The sequence below is a fragment of the Sylvia atricapilla genome, chromosome 24 (genome assembly GCF_009819655.1).
Source record: "Sylvia atricapilla isolate bSylAtr1 chromosome 24, bSylAtr1.pri, whole genome shotgun sequence".
NCBI classification, from domain to species: Eukaryota; Metazoa; Chordata; class Aves; order Passeriformes; family Sylviidae; genus Sylvia; species Sylvia atricapilla.
Window position 1 is genome coordinate 349,204 of NC_089163.1, and position 19,500 is coordinate 368,703.

At 63.5% G+C, this 19,500-nt stretch overlaps 3 protein-coding genes across 4 annotated transcripts; 1 reads left to right on the forward strand and 2 right to left on the reverse strand.

Annotated features, from left to right (window-relative positions):
* Nucleotides 1–298: 298 nt before the first annotated feature.
* Nucleotides 299–6,375, reverse strand: SYTL1 (synaptotagmin like 1). Its single transcript, XM_066335106.1, has 16 exons — nucleotides 6,204–6,375; nucleotides 5,469–5,582; nucleotides 4,300–4,570; nucleotides 3,839–3,984; nucleotides 3,654–3,762; nucleotides 3,298–3,337; nucleotides 2,934–3,033; nucleotides 2,690–2,784; nucleotides 1,911–2,030; nucleotides 1,673–1,839; nucleotides 1,489–1,591; nucleotides 1,229–1,390; nucleotides 1,084–1,162; nucleotides 916–1,015; nucleotides 632–837; nucleotides 299–552 (listed from the first exon to the last, which is right to left on the reverse strand). Exons 3-16 carry the CDS (start codon nucleotides 4,518–4,520, stop codon nucleotides 413–415), a joined length of 1,788 nt encoding a protein of 595 aa, XP_066191203.1. The 5' UTR covers nucleotides 4,521–4,570; nucleotides 5,469–5,582; nucleotides 6,204–6,375; the 3' UTR covers nucleotides 299–412.
* On the forward strand, nucleotides 4,552–6,065 carry LOC136371394 (uncharacterized). Its single transcript, XM_066335487.1, has 2 exons — nucleotides 4,552–5,214; nucleotides 5,853–6,065. The coding sequence occupies exons 1-2, from the start codon at nucleotides 4,552–4,554 to the stop codon at nucleotides 6,063–6,065; spliced, it is 876 nt and encodes a 291-aa protein (XP_066191584.1).
* Nucleotides 6,376–9,797: 3,422 nt separating the features above from the next.
* On the reverse strand, nucleotides 9,798–17,125 carry TMEM222 (transmembrane protein 222). 2 transcript variants are annotated; one of them, XM_066335294.1, is made up of 6 exons: nucleotides 16,982–17,125; nucleotides 15,431–15,515; nucleotides 14,265–14,296; nucleotides 13,453–13,549; nucleotides 13,041–13,171; nucleotides 9,798–12,099 (listed from the first exon to the last, which is right to left on the reverse strand). In XM_066335294.1, the coding sequence occupies exons 1-6, from the start codon at nucleotides 17,095–17,097 to the stop codon at nucleotides 12,012–12,014; spliced, it is 549 nt and encodes a 182-aa protein (XP_066191391.1). In that variant the 5' UTR covers nucleotides 17,098–17,125; the 3' UTR covers nucleotides 9,798–12,011. The 2 variants fall into 2 exon arrangements, with proteins under 2 accessions (XP_066191391.1, XP_066191392.1); XM_066335295.1 differs by lacking the exon at nucleotides 9,798–12,099 and adding an exon at nucleotides 12,106–12,644.
* Between the last annotated feature and the right edge of the window lie 2,375 nt (nucleotides 17,126–19,500).

Genomic DNA, 19,500 nt, shown 5'->3' on the forward strand with positions numbered 1-19,500 from the left:
CCCAGGGACCAGGAGACCCATGTGGGTGTCCCAGTGGGACAGGGCAGCCCAGGGAGCAGCATCCCAGTAAGAAAAGGGGCATCCTGGTAGAGCAGTGACCCCCACAGGGCTGTGACAAGGCCACTGGAGCCCCAGGGCTGCCACCCCCGGGGCTGGAAGGACAGAGGGCACAGCCCCACGCTGGGAGCAGTGGGATGCTGCAGCTCCAGCCCCAGAGCAGAGGGAGAAGTCAGGGTACGGGGGCCAGTGCAATAAACAGCCACCAGACGTGCCCACAGCAATAAAAAGCTGCCAGATGTGGCCCCCGGTGTCACTTCATTGCTGCTGGAAGGGGAGGGCAGAGGCCAGCCCGCACAGCGACGCCCCAGGTGTCCACCCCTCAGGTCCCACCGTCGCAGCCGGCCCCTGGGGGCTACGCCCGGGGAACCAGGTTGGTCCGCAGGGGCAGCAGCGCTTCCACCCAGTGCCCGGGCTGCTGCAGCAGCTGCTTCCACACCCCCTGCTCCTCGGCCGTCGAGTCCATCCAGCCCACGGGCAGCCCGTAGCTGCTCCCTGCAGAGAGACCACGCCGTCACCCCTGAGCGGTGACACCGGGGACACCCCGAGGGGCCGCGGCTGCCCTGCCGCTCACCGGTGCCCAGGCTGAGCCGGATCCCGCCCAGCTGGCGCTTGGAAAAGGCTTCGTGGTGCCAGAGGGTGAACTCGGCACACGCCTCGGCCAAGTCCTTGGCCTGGAAGCCGTCGTACACCATGGTGTGGTTGAAGAGGGGGTTCAGGCTCCTCTTCACCACCCGCGTCTTCTGCCGGCTGGCCTTGCTGTCGTCAGGCAGCACGTAGCTGGGGTGACACCGGGGTGAGGGGGGGACACGGCAGCAGCCCCTCTGGGCTCCCCCGGGGTGTCCCCCCCACCCTTACCACTGCACGGAGGCGTCCACGGTGCCGCTCTGCAGTGGGATGAGGCCCTGAGCATCCTTCACCCAGATGTGCAGCTCGCCCGTGGGTGGCATCCCCCCTCCTGTGGGCCAGAAGGGTCAGGGGCACCCTGCCAGGCCAGAGCCCCGGCTGCCCGCAGGCCCCTCTCACCTTCTGAGCCCACGGGGATGAACTTGAGCGCCAGGTTGAGGCTGCCCCGGCTGGCCAGGCCGTCCGAGGGGATGGGCATCTGGGGAGGACGGGGGGTTACGGGGGCAGTGCACGGACAGGGGGGCTGGGGAAACGGGGAGCTCACCCGCGGCTGGAGACTGAACCACTCGGGCCGTGTGTTGGCCCAGTCCCAGGCGCCCAGTGCCACCTCCACCTCCCCCAGGAAGAGGTTCCTGCCCAGGCTGTCGTGGTGCCACACGGAGAGGTTCAGGGTCCGGCCCTGCAGGTCCCTCTTCTCCAGCTTGTACTGGTGGGGAGGGGACACGGGTTGAGATTATCCACCCCAACCCACCCAAGCTGAACCGTGGGGACCCTCCAAACCCACCCCAAAGGAGGGCTAGAAACCTTGAGGGTCTCGTTGAAGACAGGATCCAAGCTCCTCTTCCTCACCGCGGTCTTGCGCTTGCTGCGGTTGGACTTGTCCGGCAGCAGGTAGGTCTTGATGTACCTGGGGCCAAAACGGAGCTGGGGGCAGCGGGGGCCGGGGTGGGCATCCCCCGGGCAGTGGCAGCGGGGCCGGGGCACTCACGGGTCCGAGCGCTGCCTCTTGGCCTCGGCCAGCTCCCGGCAGCGCAGGACGTGCACCTGCAGCTCCTTCTTGGCCGGGTCGTAGCGCAGGGAGAACTGCACGCAGCCCCGCACGGCCACCCTGCCCAGCTCCCCCTCGCTGTACAGGCTCATCAGGCTCCCACTCAGCTGCGGGGGGACACAGTCAGGGGGGCCGGGGAGGTGCCCCCACAGCCCCCAGCCCAGCCCCGGTCCCGTACCGTGGAGGAGCTGAGGCTGGACACGGAGGAGCTGGTGCTCAGCAGGCTCGGGGGGCTGTGGCCGTTCCGTGGGGACGGCGGGGCTGGGGGCGGCTGATCTCTCGGGGGGGTCTCTGGTCTCTGGAAATGCAAAGTGGGGTCAGCACCCCCCGCTTGGGTCCCCAGACCCACCGAGAACACCCAGCTCCCAGCAGTGCCTGGTGCTTGGGTACAGCCCTGTGCTGGCTTTGTTCAGTCCCCCGGACCCCTCCAGCCACCTCCAGACCCCCCCAAACCCGGTACAGCCCCTCCAACCTTGTACAGGCCCCTCCAGCCCTCCAAGCTCATAGAGCCCCTCAACCCCTTAAAGCCCCCTCAAGGCCCTACAGCTCTATAAAACCCCCCTCACCCCCTCCAAAATTCCTTACAACCCTCCACAGTCCCCCAATCCCACACAGCCCCCAACCCCCACAGCCCCCCCAATCCCACACAGCCCCCCAATCCCATACATCCCCCCAATCCCACACAGTCCCCCAATCCCATACACCCCCCCCAATCCCACACAGCCCCCCCAATCCCACACAGCCCCCCCAATCCCATACAGCCCCCCCAATCCCATACATCCCCCCCAATCCCACACAGCCCCCCAATCCCATACAGCCCCCCCAATCCCATACATCCCCCCAATCCCACACAGCCCCCCAATCCCATACAGCCCCCCCAATCCCACACAGCCCCCCAATCCCATACAGCCCCCCCAATCCCCCACAGCCCCCCAGTCCCCACAGCCCCCGCCCCACCTGCCCAGCACTGTGGCTGCTGTGTGCTGAGTCCGGCTCCTCCTCATCCTCCTCTGTGCTGGATGAGGCAAAGGAGTTCCCACCTCCCGTGTCACCTGCAAGGACAAGGGGGTAGGAGGGGGGATCCCTTTTTTGCCCAGAGCAGTGAGATGAAAGGCCATGGGGGCAGGAGGAGGCTGCTGAGCAGTGCTGGGGGGCTCCAGCCCCCCAAAGCCCCCCAGCACCCACCCCCCACCCCAGGTACCTGGCTGGGCCGGGCTGTCCTGCTCCCTCGCCGGGATGTCACCCTGCAGCAGGGGCGGTGACATCGGGGTCCCCTCCACAGCTGGGGCGGGGGGGCTGGGCTGGGAGGGAAAGGGTGAGAAGGGGACCCCGGGCACCCCCCCACCCGCTTCCCCCAGTCCAGCCCTCTGCTCCTGGGGACAGGATGAGCGGTGAACCATAAGACACCCATGGGACATTTTGTGGGATATTTCCCATCACTCCCCAGGGCTCAGGATCTCTCCAAGCGCAGCACAGTCTTGGGATGGCCCTGGGGGTGCTGCAGGGTGACCCCCACCCATCTCCGGGGTGTCAGGTACCGCTCAACCCCCACACCAGGGACCCACCTGGGGCTCAGCGGCCTCCTGCACCTCCTCTGGGGGGGAACTGCGGGAAGAGACCGCCATTAGTTTGGTCTAGATGGTGGACAGCCAGACACTGGGATGGTGGGAGATACTGGGATAATGGACAGAAGGACACTGGGACAGGGAGGACACTGGGATAATGGACAGAGGGACACTGGGATGGTGGACAGACAGTGGTGGACAGATGGCGGAAAACCAGACCGTGGAACGAGGGGCAGACGCCAGCCCTGACTGCACCGGGGGTTCTGCTCCCCCTGCAGCCCCTTGTGCCACCCCCAGTTTGTACCAGTGAGACCCGGCCCCGGGGCACCTGTGGGGTGACACCTTCCTTCCCTCACCTCTCGTCCGTCTCCAAGGCACCATCCTCATCCTCCTTCTCCTCTGCCAGCGGCTCGTCGATGGCCTCCAGCTCGCCCAGGCTGGGGCCACGTTCCAGGTCCCCCGTTCCTGGGGACATCGGGGGGCTCAGCGGGCCGAGCCCCGGCCCCACGCTCCCTGGCCCCCTGCCCCATCCCTGGCCTACCCCGGGGCCGCCTCCTGCGGCGGATGGAGGCTCGGACGAGGTCGGAGCCCAGCTGGTGCTGGTGGCGCTGGGCCCGCGCGTCGCAGAACCAGTCCCCGGTGAGGCTCCGCAGCCGCGCCGGGTCCGACACCGACTTGCGGAGTTTGCTGCGGGAGGGGGACACTGGGACCCCACCCTGGCACTGCCATCGGCCCCTGTGCCCCCGTGCCCCTGCCCCAGAGCCTTCCCAACCCATGGAGCCGCCCCAACAGGGCCTGGGGGACAGCAGCCCTGGGGGCCCTGGGTGCTGCTGTGACAAACCAGGGGCTTCAGCCCGGCTCAGCGGGGGGTGACCCCATCCCCGGGGGAAAGGGGACCCTCAGCCTGGCTGCTCTGTCCCCAGGGGGGATGGACTGCAGGCTGACTGTCCCCGGGGGTCCGTGCTGTCCCGAAGGGTCACCCCGAAGGGACCCCCGGCGCACCTGATGCGGCCCTCCTCCCGCCGGCGGAGCTGCCAGTCCCGCTGCAGCACCCGGGCGATGCTGCTCCGCTCCTCCTCCGTCAGGAAGCTCAGGTCCAGCAGAGCCTCGTGCTCCAGGGCCATGGCGGGGCGTGGGGACACGGCGGGGACACCCCGAGGGGCTGGCCCGGGCGGGGACACGGGGTGCTCAGCGCGCCGGGCGTGCACCAGCGATGCCAACATCTGGGCAGGCACCTCGGGGCCGCTGCGCACGATGCCCCCCGGTCATCCTGCTGGAAGGACGAGGGCGGGGGACTCAGCCCCGGCCGCTCCCCGGACAGCCCGCGGGGACGGTGCCCAGGTGCCGAGAGGAGGGCACGGGCAGCCCGAGGGCGGCCCCGGGGACACGGCGCCGCTCCTGCCGCTGCGGCTCGGTGCCAGGCCGGCCCTGCCCGCTGCCGGGATCCTGCCCGCGGCCGCTGTTTGCCCAGAGTGTTTGCTCAGGGCTGCCTCTGCCCCTGCCCGCCTTCCCAGGGATTCACCGGCTGCCAGGGACAGGGACAGGGGGCACAAGGGGCTTGGCCGCCCCCGCCATGGGCTGAGCCCGTCCTCAGCTCATCACATCTCCCAGAGGGGTCTTGCCCCGCGCCCGGCGTTGCCTCACCACGGCCTTTCCTGTCCCCGGCGTTGGGAAAGCGCTGCCTGCTGTCACCCAGGGCAGGAAATTGCAGCCGCCGTGGGGCAGGATCAGCCTGGACCCCCCCGGGCACCCCCCGGGCACCCCCTGGGCACCCCCTGGGCACCCACCGAGCCAAGCCCTGCACGGCTGGGGTGTCCCACGGCCACCAGTGGCCCTGTCCCCAGCCCCACAGGTGACTCTGACCCCGCCCCACGGGTGGCCGTGTCCCAGCGTGTCCCCAGCCCCTCGGAGGGGCCTGTCCCTGCCCCACAGGAGCCCCTGGCCCAGCCCCGGGGGGGTCTCAGACATCCCTAGGGTTGGGGACCCCAGCCCAGCACCTGAGCACAGCGGGCACCAACCCCGGCACAGCCACAGCAAACCAGCACCGGGGACCCCCCCATCACCCACAGGGACCCCAACACCCACCAGACCCCGGCATCGGCCCGGGAGGGGTCTCGGGGGTCCCGAACCGGCTCCCCCCGGGGCTGGGAGGGGTCTCGGGGGACACGAACCGGCTCCCCCCGGGGCTGCGGTGATGCTGCCGCTGTCTCCCCGCCGCAGCCGCTCGTATCCTGTTTACTGCCGGCGCACGGGGGGGTCCCGCCACCCCGGAACAGAGCCACCACCTAAAAATGACACCTAAGTCTGAGCCGGCGCTGCCGCGGTGCCCAGTGCCCTGCGGGGTCCCCAAAACCCGCCGGGAGGAAGCCCCCAGCCCCGGCGGTGTGCAGGGGGGCGCTGGGCTCCCGGCCCCCCACCCTGCTCGGGGACCAGTCAAACCAGCCAAACCTCCCCAGCCAGCCACAGCTGGGCCCTGCACGCCCCCCTTTTCTCACTGCAGGCAGCCCCACAGGACGCAGGGGGCGTGAAAAGCCCCCCACACTCCTCCCCAAAAGGCACCCACCCCCAGCCCCTCCTGGGGGACCCCCGCAGCCCCCCAGGAGCCCGCAGATCCCAGTCGCCCCCAGCACAGCCCAGGTGGCCCGACAGCCGGGACAGCCTCGCCTCCTCCCCGCCGCAGGGACCCCGTCACGGGCCCTCAGTCCCCGGGCAGAGCCAGGCCTCTGTCCCAGCGTGGGGACAGGGAAAGTCACCCCCGAAACGCGTGACCCGGAGCCCCAGCCCCCGGCTCCCTGCGGAGCGGAGCGGGGTTTGTGCGGCCGTCCAGGTGGGCGAGAGGAGCCCCCCGCAGCCCCCAGGGGCCGGGACAGCCCCCGGCAGCGGGACCAGCCCCACGCCCCCCTTACCTGCCCGCCTGGGGGGTCTCCGTGCCTCGGTGTCCCCAGCAGCCCACCGGGACCCTGGTGAGTGCGCGGTGCCCCGTCCCCACCCCCGGCCGGGTGCTGCGCCCGGGGTGACTCAACCGCAGCCCTGCGAGCGCCTCCGCGCCCGGCGGCACGAAAGCAGGGACTGGAGCCAGCAGCACCAGCCGGACGGGACTGAACTGGGCTGAACTGGGCTGAACTGGGAGGCGTCAGGCGCCTGGGAAGGGGTGGTGCAGTGGGGATGCGCCCCGGGACAGGGGGACCCCGAGCCTGGAGAAGGGGATGGGGTGGGAGATATCCCACCCTGGTGTCACAGCGGGGGTTGGGGGCAGGATGCGGCTCTGGGGTTCCTGGGAGAGCGCCGGGGCTGCACTGGGGAGACTGGGCTGTGCTGGGCAGGGGGGGAGCAGAACATCTGTCTCCTGCAGCAGCCTGGAGCCCCCAACCCCAAAACCCCAGCGTAGAGCAACATCAGGTCCCTGGGGCTTTGGAGGACCCCCATCCCCCAGGGTGTCCTCGGCTCCAGAGCCCCCATCCCATAATGCATTCACAGCCCACGGGACGGCCCCAGCCCCCTCCTCAAACCATGGTTCTCCCACTCCCCAGCCCCACATTCCCACCCTGCTCTCAATGGCCAGGATCCTGACCACCCGGGACCACCCTGGGTGCTCAGCCCCACGCAGGATGGGGCCAGCGGTGCCAGGCAGGGACAAACCCCAGGCAGGAGAACCACAGCAGGACCCGTGCCTCAGTTTCCCTCGATGCCAGAGGGAGAGCAGCTGGCTGGGGGTGGGCTTCAGGCTCCCCCCAGCTTCAATGTGAGATGGCAGCACTTACCGAGCACAGGACGGCAAGAAAAGGGGATTATTTTTAGCCTGGTTTCTCAGGAAATGAGACTTCAGCAGTGGCTTCGTGTGTCTGTCCGTGGGCCACTCTCCTCTTCCTCCCCTTGCAGGGCGCTCGCTGCTCAGCTTGGGGGGGTCCCAGAGGAATGGGATCCTGCCTGGGTGTCCTGGGAATGCAGCCGGGCCTCTGCAGGGGAACAACGATAGGAGGACACTGGAATCCCCACAGGGCTTCTCGTGGGCTGGGGCTCAGCTCTGGGTGACCCCAGACGGGCACCAAGCCCTTTCTGGGCGTCCTGGACCCTTTGTTCCCGCAACACCCAGAGTGAGGAACATTTATGGGATGGAGAAGGGCGTGAGGAGCAGTGGGACACATCCTGCACTGTGTCCCCCCTGTCCCTGGTGACCCAGAGGTGCAGCGAGTTTGCTGGGCCTCAGCCACAGCCAGTGCTTCGGGGACAGAGGCTGCAGCAGCCCAGTGACAGCCAGTGGCAGCCAGTGACACCGTGGCCAGCAGCACACCTGAGCCAGGTGCCAGGCCAGCCCTTGGGGGTGGTTTTCCTTGCAGCCAGCTCCTGGAGAAGCATTGGAGGGCAGCCCCTGGTGCCGGCAGCGTCTGGGGCCGGCTCGGGGCAGGTTCTGCCTCATTTCGGCCCCACCTGGGCAGCCCAAGCCCATGAGGGAGCAAGTCCCAGCCTGTCCCCAGCCCTCTTCCCTCCAGACCTGCTCCTCGGGTCCGGGAGGTACAGGCAAGTCTGGTTCTCCTCCGGGGAAACTGAGGCAGGAGCATAAGCTGGAGCATGGGTGGAGACCCAGCAGTGGATTTTTGGGCAGTGGTGAAGCCCTTGCAGCACAGCACCCCGACTTTGACACAGCTGTGTGTCCCCCCAAAGGCATGGAGCCACCTGGCCCCATTCCTCTCCTGGGCTCTCAGCTTTCCGTGCCCTCTGCCCTCCCAGAGCCTTTGATGTGGCACTCAAGAGCTCCCTGGACACACAGGAGTGGGGCCACGTCCCCCTGGGACAGACCCCGGCTCCCACAGGGATGGAGCCCAGCTCTCACGGTGACAGACCCCAGTCCCTTGGGACCCTTTGCTTCCACCTACTTTCAATTTTTTATTTCAAATCCCCACCGCAGAGCGGGGACCTCGAGGCGTTTCCAGCTGTGGCTCTGGCTGGGAGTGACACTCAGGGCCTGGCTGGGAAGCCAGCGCTGGTCTTACCCCTTCCCTCCGCTGTCTGGGAAACAACACGTGAGGACAAGGAGGGATCCAGAGCCTGGGCGGCGCCACGGCCCCCGGCAGCTTCCAGAGCCCCCAGTGCGCCCCAGTGCGCCGGGATATTGCTCCTGGTGCAGCCTTTGATGCACCCCCCAAAGGGGGTGACCCCTGGGACCCCTCCCCTCCGGCCAGCTGCAGAAAAGTGACCCCACTTCAAAGGCGGCTCCCCGGCGGTGACATTCCCGGCCCCAGGGCGGTGACATTCCCGGCTCCCCGCGGGGACAGAGGTCGGGGACCCCCGGCCCGGTGCCTGCCGGGGCTCGGTCACACTCTGCCATCCCAGGCGAGGACGGGCTGTGCGGGAGCAGCGGGGTCACCCAGGGAGGAGGGCTCCGGCCATGCGGCAGCTGCGATGGATCCCGACATTCCATCCTGCAGCATTCCTGGCTGCCGGGGCTGCGCTGGCCGCGCCAGAGCCTGGAGAGGAAAAGGAGGAGAGCGGAGCTGGCACAGCAGCCTCAGCCCTGCGCAGGGCGCTGGGACATGTGACGGGACCGTCTGGGGACACTCGGGCCCTCTGCTCCCTCTGTCCCCACGGCCCGTGTCCCCAACCCGCGGCTCGGCGCCCGCACACCCCGCTCACATTCCCGGCAGCCGGAGAGTGTGGGGAATTCCTGCCAGGCTCGGGAGGTGGGCAGGGACCCGCGGGCCCGGGGCCTTGGCATCCTCCGCTCACCTTCCAGCGACAGATGTGTGCGGGATAAAGCCCCGGAGCCGCCGGCAGCCCGCAGGAGCTGAGGCTGCTGGCCTGGAGGGGCCGAGCGGGAGCATCCAGGTGGTTTTCCATAAAATGGCTGCACCATGAAATCCCCTGGCCTTGGACACAACCTAATTTTAAGGCTGATGCACTCCCCCCCGCAGCTCCCAGCCTCTGGATATCAGATGGAACAGAAAATCAGTGGCTGCATCTGCAGTCAGCAGGCGCAGCCTCCCCTGCTCCCAGTTCAGGCGGCAGATCCTGCCGGGAGAGGGGAAAACGAGTCTGGCTCATCGCTTCGGGCAGCCCCAGGGCCAGGCCAGGCGTCCCCTCCCCCGGCAGGATGGGGGACTCCGGGCTGGGAAAGAGCTGGGATAAGCGGCGCCTCCCGGAAAAAAGGCCACAGGAGAGACAAAAGGGGAGCTGCTCACAGCTGAAAGGAATCAACCTTGGAAAAAAGCATCTCCCACCCAGCACACTTGGCTGCCCCTGCCCAGGTGTCAAGACCCGGCATTAAATCCCACCAACTCTTCCTGCACTGCAGGGATAGGGAACTCTCCTGCCCCCAAACCTCTTTCCCAGCAGCAGGATTGTGAGTTCTCCCCGGAGCCGGGAAAGGGGCGAGTCCATAAAGGCGAAGGTCTGGGAGCCTCAGGACTCCTTCGGGCAGGAGAGGGGCCAGGGCTCAGCGGGGCACGGGAGATCCCGATCCCAGCCCTGCTCTTGGCTGAGGGAACACACACAGCACTCGGAGATATCCACAGAAATCAGTTTATTTCCCTGCCGTCGGGATTATGAAACCACAGAAGCAGAGTTTAAATATTTACAAAGAAATCCAGCGCCCCGCAGAGATGAAGGGAACAAAGGATGAGGGACGGGGGCTCGCCCTCGCCATTCCAAACTCCGCTCTGGTAAAAAGCATCAGGAGCAAACGAGAGGGAATTTTACAGCGGGGTTTTGGAAGCCCAGGGGCCCCTGACACCCCCAAGTCTCAGCTTTGGCAATTCTCGTAGAGCTCGTGGACACAAGGTGGGCACAGCGTGGGCGGGATGGGCCGAGGGGCTGCAGGTTATTGCTGAGGGCGGATCCAGCCCCGGGGCACTCCGAGGAATCACACAGAGAACACAGGGAAAGCGCTCCCCTCTCCCGGCCGGCCCGGGGCAGGCTGCGCTCCTGGCGGAGGACAGAGCTCGGAACACTCCGTCCTTTCATCCAGCTTCTCTTTGGGGAGGATTTGGGCGTTGAGGCAGCCCCGGGCGCGGCAGCCTGCAGCCCACGCTCCCCACACGGGAAGGGAACAGCAGCCACGGCACTGTGTCAGCTCCGGGCCGATGGGGAAGGCCACAGCGGGGTGACACAGGGACGATAATGAGCAGGAGCCGTAAGGGGGGATTCAAAAGTGACCGAGGAAAACGGGAAGACACAGAAAGGAACCCTAGAGGAGGGTCCAACCCTCCCTGGCTGGGGGAGCTGGGGAAGCGGGAGAGGCAGACGGGGAGGGGTCTGGAAACCAGCAGGCTGACAGTGAGTGGGCTCCAGAGCCACAGGAAGCTGCAGACGTGGCAGGGACCCCAGAAAAACTTTCCTGTTGGCCACAAGCACTCGTGAAATCGATTCCTTGGAATCTGTCAGGTACTGAAGCAATGAGCTGGTTTTGCAGGTGTGAGTGGAAAAGCTCTTCTCCCCCGTCTGCAGTCAGCAGGGACCTGCTCAGCTGCACATCACCCTTCAGCCAGGCTTGGTTTCAAAATTCCCCCTGGCTCAGAGCCCCCCCAAATCAGCACCTGCAGAGCAGACCCAGCTGTAGAAGGGGCTCCAGGTCACACCCAAACTCCCTCCTGCCTGGCACTCGGGGACAGCCGCCTCCCACAGCCCCTCCTGCCCGAGCTGAGCTCCTCACACCAGCCCCTGCACAGCACCTGTGCCCAGGTGTGCTCCCCAAAGCTCCCTGAACCATTCCTCCACCATCACCCAGGAGCAGCCAGGAAAAAGTCACTGCCCCAGTTTGCTGTGCAAAGCCCAGACGAGCAACTTCCAGTCCCTTCACCTCCTTTTGTCAGCTCTAGGTTCAGGTGCTGCTCCCACAGAGGTTTTCCAGCCCCAGGCTGAGCCTCTCCATCCCAGCTGCTGCCTGTGACACACAGAGCACAGGGATCAAAGGGAAACAAGTGCCTCGTGAGCATTGCAGTGCCAGATTTAGCAACTGAGAGCCCAAGGAGAAGCAGGGAAGTGGTATTTTCTCTGGCACAAGCTAAAAGGGATAAAGGGCTGCCTCCCAACGCTGCAGCAGGCTCCTGAAGGGGTGCACCCTGCCATGAGCCCTTCCCAAGCCAGCCTTGGCTTTCCTGCCTTTCCAGGCTCACCAGCAGGACCAGGGGAGCTGGCCCTGCCACAGAGCGTCCCTCAGTGTCCCACCTCAGCTCCCCCTGCCACTGCTGGGGCCACCACCGAGGGCTGGGGCACCCCAAACTCCCAGGGAGAACCCCACACTTCCCCTTTGGAATGTGTGCTACTGGAGAGATGTGCCACAGGGAAAACAGCAACTCCTAACGGGAGACCCAGGGAATTTGAGGAAGCATCTGAGGAAGAGGAGGAAAGCGCGTGATCAGAGACCCTCCCAAGGTGTATCTGCTAGTCCACTGCAGAAGTGCAGTCTGCCCTGAGGCTTTTCTTGGCACTGGAAACAAAGGTGCCCACCCCTCTCCTTTCCTGATCCCATTCCCACCTCCCCAGCTGCAGAAAGAGAGAGAGCAGAAGGTTCCAGACCCCTGACACTGGGAGACACCATCGACAGAACAGAAACAGGAGGGAAAGACGCCAACTCCAGGAGAGGAAGATGAGCAGTCACGATGGAGTGGGGTTGCCACCTTCCCTGGAAAAGGCTCCCAGAGTCCCAGGCCTCCATCCTGCTGGATCAGTCACAGTTTCTTCCTTTGTGTGCTCAGGCATTGGGCGAGTCAGGGCTGCCATCACCGCAGGTGGAGGGTGAGAACCACGGTCACAATCACCCCCAGGAAGAGGACAAAGGGCAGCCAGGTCTTCACAAACCCTCCTATGCTGCAGGGGGGAAACGGGGGAAGGTTTAAATGTGAGCATTCAGCAGAGACAAAAGGATGGGAGAATAACTGCAGAAATCAGAGGGAGAGAGACGCCTTGTTATCTGTTGCTGGCACTGCCACAGCCCCCAGCCTGGACATTCACTGTTAAGAACGGAGACTCAATCGGGACCACAATAAATATATCACAGACAAAAGGGCTGGAGTCTCCTTCAAGCTTAAATGAAGTCAAAGACAAACCCACTTCATACCTCCACAGACAGGAGTGTGACAGGAGGCCACAAAAAATGAAACCCCGTTACCACAAGGCTTGTTACTCTGACTGCTGGTGGATTTAACCAAGGCAGCAGGAGCTATCCTTGCCCTAAAGCAGGGAAAGAAGCTCTCCCAGAACAGGGAAGACTCCACGGAAGTGGAGCTTCATGCAGGGCAGTCCTCACAGAATGTCCTCTTCAGGCACAAGGAGCAGAAATGGAGATTCAAAACCCTTTCCTTAAGGAAAGCTTGGGGTTTCCCTCCCCACTCCAGTTGGAAGCTCCACAGCAGCTGGAAATCAGACCAGTTTTCATGTAAACAAGACTCAAGAGAGGAGAGGGAAACCAGTAATCCTTGGAGAGAAGCCATCCTGTGACCTTATGTTCTGACCTAACCCAGCCAGAAGACAACACAGAGTGAGATCTGCTTTAGCCAGCATTTCCCAAATTCCAGGCACTCCAAATTAGCAGCCAGAAACAGTATTTTGGGAGCAGCATCTAGTGCAACCCAGCAAGCACTCCTGCTTCTCTTGCTGGGCACAAGCAGTGACAGTACCACCCACCAACAACACACCCTCAGCTTAGGAGGATGTTCCTCCCTCCTCCGTGGGCCAGACGATGCCTCAGAGGGCTCAGGGGAAGGAAAGAGCCCCTTCTGCTGCCAAACCCAGGCTGTCCCTCAGCTCACCTGACGTATTTCCCATAGAGGAGTGTGAAGAAGCACAGTTTCACCATGTTCCAGGACGTGCTGTTATCGTATCTCATCAGGTTTAAGGCCAGAGCCACGTGGGAATGGCAGTTGTCACAGCAAAGGTTGTGCTGGAACACAAAAAGGGATCAGAAATCATGTCCCTGAGGTTTCCCAGTCCTGGTGGAGAGCCACAGGTCTCAGTCCCGTGGCAAGGAGCCGGGTACTGGGGAGGGATGCAGAGCACTGCAGAATTAGGGAATCGGGGAAGGGTTTGGCTCCGATGGACTTTAAAGCTCCCTGCTCCAACCTGGCCTGGAACACCTCCAGGGATGGGGTGTCCAGAATTCTCTGGGAATTCCCTGGAGCCCCTGGGGATCCCCCTCCCTCCCAGGCAGGAGGGCAGCTGTACCATGCGGTGCTTGTACTCCTCGGAGGCGTCGTGCACCGCCGTGTCCCACGCGTTGGCCCCCGCGGCGTACACTTTGCTGGGATCCAGCTTCCAGTACCTGGATGGAAGGATGAGAACAGATTCCTCTGCACTGTCCTACTGCTGCACCTCCCCAGTGCTTGCTCCTCCCCGTAGGAGGACATGGGATCAGTGTCTCCTGAGTGCGGAGGACCCACGAGGATCATCGAGTCCAACTCCCTGCCCTGCACGTGCTTAAAGGACTTGGATAAATCCGGTGACTCTGAAATGCACTCCAGCTCTTGGAGACAAGCAGAGGCAGCAGAGAAGCTGCTCAGCACCCTCAGCACCCCAGAGAGGGAAACCACAGAGTTCAGGGGGACAGCCCTGACCTGCTCCCACACCCCAAAGGAACCTCCCGGCCATTCTGAACACAAACCCGACCTGAGAAACACAAGCCCAGGCCCTTCTCCTCCACAGAGCACTGAGAGATGTGAGGGACACCAGCTCATCAGCACAGCCAGGCACAGCCAGGCAGCGTTTACTGAGAGCACCTGTTAACACCATCTTAGAATGCTCTAGCCTTTTCTTTTCCTTGTCCCTAACAAAGGCTCCACACAGCTCTGCTTATTAACACCACCGCGCTGTTGTCATGCTGCTAAAGAGATTGAATTTAATGTGCTTTCCTGAAAAGCAGAGACACAGTGGCCACCAAGGTGAATGAGGGCAGCTGAGCACCAGGAATGGCAATGTCACAGTCTGTCCCCAGGACCTGCAGGGCAGTTGTCACTTTAATACAAATGGGCAGCACTTACTTCACAGGTTTCCCAAACGCCATGTTGTCTTCCTACAAAAAAAAAAAAAAAAAAAAAAAAAAAAAAAAAAAAAAAAAAAGGAAAACTGTCTGAGGAGGATGAAGCCAGTATTCAGGGCATGGATGGTGCTGGAGGTCTCACAGGCTGAGTGATCCAACTGCCCCAGACACCAATCCCGGGTGTGGATTCCCTGGGTTTGGGTTCCCATTGTTCCCATCCTCTGGTCTGGGCATGGGCACATTTACACTCCACACACAGTAACCTCACTGACCTCCAAGTGCCTTGTTCTCCCCTTGTTTTTTTCTTTTCATAGTATTAATATTTTGTTAACTCTTGGTTGCAAATGTCTCAGTCTATTAGGAGCATTAATTATCCCAAATTAAAACTCTCTTTACTTTGAGAATCCCCCAGACCCTCAGCAGCTTAAGAGGCCTGGCACACACCCGATGCTGAGCAGCACAACAAAAACAACCATGCTGAGGCAGCTGAAAGCCCTTCTGCTACTCAGAATTAAGAGAATTTAAGACCTAAACTTCTAATTTAGAGACTGGAATACAAGATTTTTTTTTTTCCCCTTCACCTCACCCAACCAACCATTATTTATCACACCCCCAAATGAGCTCCAGTGGAGCAAACAGCAACAGATCCTCCAAAACACCTCAAGCTGCTCTTTGAGCTGGAGAGGGCAGGGCGGGCTCAGATCCCCCCAGGGCAGGGTCAGAGCCCCGCAGGGTGGGCTCAGGAGCCCCCCAGACTGGGCTCAGACCTCCCAAGGGTGGGCTCAGACCTCCCAAGGGTGGGCTCATATTCCCCCAGGGCGGGCTCAGAATCCCCCAGGGCGGGCTCAGGACCCCCCAGGGCAGGGTCAGAACCCCAAGGGTGGGCTCAGACCCCCTCAGGGCAGGCTCAGGAGCCCCCCAGACTGGGCTTAGACCTCCCAAGGGTGGGCTCAGACCCCCCCAGGGTGGGCTCAGAGCCCCCAGGGCAGGGTCAGACCTCCCAAGGGCAGGCTCAGACCCCCCAGGGCAGGCTCAGACCCCCCCAGGGCAGGCTCAGACCCCCCCAGGGCAGGCTCAGACCCCCCCAGGGCAGACTCAGGAGCCCCCAGGCAGGGAGCAGCAGGGGAGGCAGGAATTGCTGCTGGCCCAGGCGCAGGAGGCACTTACAGACACGAAGTAGGGCCCGGCGAAGTCGCGGATGACGCCGGCCGAGGTGCAGATGCCCATGTGGCCGATGATGGGGAACAGCCACCTGCAAGGCAACGGGGGTTTGTCCCTGCCCACGCCACGGGGAACCGTGGGAGCCACGGCCAGGGAAGGGCTGGAAAGGACACGGGGAACCCGCAGGGAGGAGGGCTGGGAGAGAACACTGCCTGCACACAAAGTGCCCTGCACACACCCCGGGCAGGGAGAGAACAGCCCCGGCCACCCAAACCCCTTTGTGCAGCCAAGCACAGAGATCAGATCCTGCAGGAGCTGCCTCGGGAGAAAACCGGACTTTCCACTCCAGCGACCAAAAATCAGGTCACCCTGCCCACCTTTCCACAGCAACCTAGATTTGAGCTCTCCAGACAGAAAGCAGAGTTCCTGGCTCTGGGAAGAGCACTCCCTCCCCTAAATGATCCCATTGTTTCACAGACCTTCTCCCTGATGGATATTTACAGCCCCAAGGAGCAGCAGACCTATATCCCAACCCCCTTCCATCATCAGATCTACATCCCAAAGCCTTTCCCTGACCAGACCTATATCCCTATTCCAGACCTATTTCAGACCAGCCCGTAGGAGCAAATACCCCAGGTCACATTCCAGCATCCTCGGGTTTGCTGATCTCCCTCATTCCTCTCCCCTCTCTCCCTGAGGGACTGAGCGGCTCTGGCAGCTCCCTTCAGCACTCCCAGCCAGGGCTAGGGATGTTAAAGAGCTCTGCGAAATGCTCCAGGAAAAGGCTGAGGTGAGAATTTTAAGCCATCAAAAAAGAAAAGAGATGAAAGAGATAAAAGAGACAAAAGAGATAAAAGGGGAAGTGCAGCCTCTCCTGGGCGAGGAGAGCTCCGGGCCGTTCCCGATCCTGGCACACCCCACACCACATCTTCTACCTGACTCGGAGCCCGGCTCGGTAAACATCACCTGATGGGAACCCGAGGGGAAGGGGAAGGTGGAAAAACAAGCCTCGCTGTGTCCAGACAACCCCCACCGCCACAGCTTTCCCCGTTCCCACGACCAGAGCAAACTCCCAAGTTCTCCCTGGAGCCTGCCCACACTTGGCTGCCGAGCCTGGGAAGGCAAATCCCGTCCCGACTGATGAAAAGCGGCGCGGCGAGACTCCCCCCGGGGCACGGGCTGCTCCCGCAGCCAGCGGCCAAACCTTTGCTCCCAAAGAGGCTTCCCACGTTCCCCCGGCTCCCCCGCTGCCGCAGGGCCAGGCCCGCTCGGCACGGAGCCTTCCCCACGCCGCAGGAACGAGCCCGTCCCGGGCCGGCAGCCGAGAGCCCCGGCGGGGCAAGCGGGAGTGGGCAGCGGCCAGCGGGAACGCGGGGAGGGCGCGGGGGAAAGCCGGGAGAAGGCGCCGGCGGAACCGAGGGGGAAACGGAGGGGCTCGGGGGGCCCGGGAGGGGCTCGGGGCCTTCGGGACAGGGCAGCGGAGGCCCCGGCGGAGCCGAGGGGTCCCGTCCCGGGCCCGGCCGCCCGTCCCCGCTGCGCCCACGGCGCCTCGCTCACGTCAGGACAGGGATCGGGGTCCACACCACGCAGTGCGGGAAGCGGCCGCGCTCCGCGTCCGGCGCGGCGCCACCGCCGCCATTGAACTGCTTCATCCCGGGCTCCGCCGCCGCCATGCCCGGGGCGCGCCCGCAGCGCGTCACTTCCGGCGGCCGCGCGCTTCCGGAACGGGACCGGGACACGGGAAAGGAGCGGGAAACGGGACACGGGGAACGGGAACGGGACACGGGAACGGAAAAGGAACGGGACACGGGGAACCGGGAACGGGGAACGGGAACGGGAACGGAAAAGGAACGGGACACGGGGAACGGGGAACGAGAATGGGACACGGGAACGGGACACGGGGAACGGGACCGGGACACGGGAAAGGAACGGGACACGGGGAACCGGGAACGGGAACGGGAACGGGAACGGGAAACGGGAACGGGACACGGGGAACGGGAACGGGAACGGGAACGGGAACGGGAAAGGAACGGGACACGGGAACGGGAATGGGACACGGGGAACCGGGAACGGGAATGGGACACGGGACCGGGAACGGGAAAGGAACGGAAACGGGAACGGGAACGGGACACAGGACCGGGAACGGGAATGGGAACGGGAACGGGACACGGGGAACCGGGAACGGGGAACAGGAACGAGGAACTGGGAACGGGGAACCGGGAACGGGAACGGAACGGGGAACCGGGAACGGGACTGGGAACGGGAACTTTGAACGGGGAACGGGACAGGACCGGGACTGGGAACGGAGAACGGGCCGGGAAACGGGAACGAGACAGGGACCGGGAACGGGACGGGACCGTGAATGGGCCGGGGCCGGGGCCCCAAGGCCAGGATCAGACGCGGTCCGGTCCCGGAGCCCCGTCCCTGTCCCGGAGCCCAAAGGCCGGAGCCCCCGGGCTGGCCCCATCCCGGTCCCGGTGCCCCGGGCCGGCCGCTCCTGGTCCCCGCCGCCCCGTGGCTTCCTCAGGGCCGGGAGCTGCAGCGGCCCCGAAAGAGAAACCATCATCCCCCGGAGCCTCCCGGGACAGGGACCGCCAGAGCAGCGACGGCATTTCCCGAGGGAAAACAAAGGGTTAGAAAAATAACAATCGCTTTATTGAGAAGTTAAATTCGAACTACACGAGGAAGCTGGAGAAATGTGTTTATTCCAAATTTCCACGGCACACTGGGAACCCAGAGTGAGCCCACGGGGCTGGAGGGGAGCACAGGGAGCTCAGGATGGGGCTGTGCTGCCCCGGGTGCAGGAGAGCTGCCAGCGTCCACCTTCCACCTCTGCATCCTTCCACGTTTTCCTTGGAAGCTGCTCATTTCCTCTCACACAGGGGCCGTGGCCGTGCTTCCCGTCAGGGCACAGAGCAGCCGGGGCTCTGCAGGAGAGCTGTGGGCTCACTGCTGTGCCCGGGCACTGGGAGTGAAAATACACACTCCTGGCCCCTTCCTGTGTGTGGCACAGAGGCAACGCAGAGGTTTCCGGGATAGGCAAACCCCCATTCCCAGCACTCTCACAAACTTACAGCTCCCGCTATTGACCACCATCTCTCTCCTTCACCAAAGGCCGCTCCCTGCCTTGTGTCCTGCTTTCCCTTCCCTGCCTTGTCCTGTTAGGCTGAGTCTAGCCCTGGCTGCTCTCTGTTCCAGGACAGAGCAGCACTTACACACCGAGCTTTGGGCTCCTGAGGCCTCCAGGGAAACCCAGCAGTTGGGAGACCTCTGCCACCGTTTGGGGTCCTCCCCTTTGGAGGGGCCACTGCGGCAGCAGAAAGTGTCACTGGAGTTCCCTGTCAAGGTGACCTCTCCCCCCTCAAGCCACAGCAACTCCCCTTGAGCACTCAGCTGTCTGATGGAAAAGGAATCCACAAAACAGTCTCCAAAAAGAGAGAAAGCTGAGGAAATCAAACACCTGAGAGCGAGGCCATGGCTGGTGCTTTGGTTTCTGCTTTCCTCTTTTAGGACAAAGCAATGGGTACAAACTGAAAGAGGGAAAATCAGACTGGGTAAGAGGAAGGAACCTTCCCTGCGAGGGTGAGGAGGCCCTGGCACAGGCTGCCCAGAGCAGCTGTGGCTGCTCCATCCCTGGCAGTGCCCAAGGCCAGGCTGGATGGGGTTTGGAGCACCCTGGGATGGGGGAAGGTGTCCTTGCCCATGGCAGGGGGTGGGATGAGATGCTCTTTAAGGTGCCTTCCAATCCTTAACATTCTGCGATTCCATTTTGGAATGGAGTCGTGGCACGTGGGGTGGAAGATGCACACAAAGGTTGTCTTTCAGTGAACACTTTTTGTTCGACGAAGGAAAAAAAAAACAAACCCTGGCATTGATTTGCTCCAGGCCAACATAAATATCAGAGATTGTGAAAAAGCCACGAACGAGGGCCAATGTTCACATCAGCTAATGTGGCCCTGGCACGTTTGTCGGATTAGGCAATGGATTTGCTCTTCCTGCTCATGGCTGGGAGGCTGCTAAGCAGGATATCACCGGGGACCAGCTCCTTGGCAAAGCCACACCGCGGGGACAGCGCT

Coding starts and splice junctions, on each gene's coding strand:
- SYTL1 (XM_066335106.1), bottom strand. CDS start 4,520: ATGTTGGCATCGCTGGTGCACGCCCGGCGCGCTGAGCACCCCGTGTCC. Junction 3,338..3,653: donor GCCTTGGAGACGGACGAGAG/GTGAGGGAAGGA, acceptor CTCTTCCCGCAG/TTCCCCCCCAGAGGAGGTGC. Junction 2,785..2,933: donor GGACAGCCCGGCCCAGCCAG/GTACCTGGGGTG, acceptor TTGTCCTTGCAG/GTGACACGGGAGGTGGGAAC.
- LOC136371394 (XM_066335487.1), top strand. CDS start 4,552: ATGCCCCCCGGTCATCCTGCTGGAAGGACGAGGGCGGGGGACTCAGCC. Junction 5,215..5,852: donor CCAGCCCCTCGGAGGGGCCT/GTCCCTGCCCCA, acceptor CCTCCCCAAAAG/GCACCCACCCCCAGCCCCTC.
- TMEM222 (XM_066335294.1), bottom strand. CDS start 17,097: ATGGCGGCGGCGGAGCCCGGGATGAAGCAGTTCAATGGCGGCGGTGGC. Junction 15,516..16,981: donor ACCCCGATCCCTGTCCTGAC/GTGAGCGAGGCG, acceptor GTTGCCTTGCAG/GTGGCTGTTCCCCATCATCG. Junction 13,172..13,452: donor AGGAGTACAAGCACCGCATG/GTACAGCTGCCC, acceptor TTTGTGTTCCAG/CACAACCTTTGCTGTGACAA.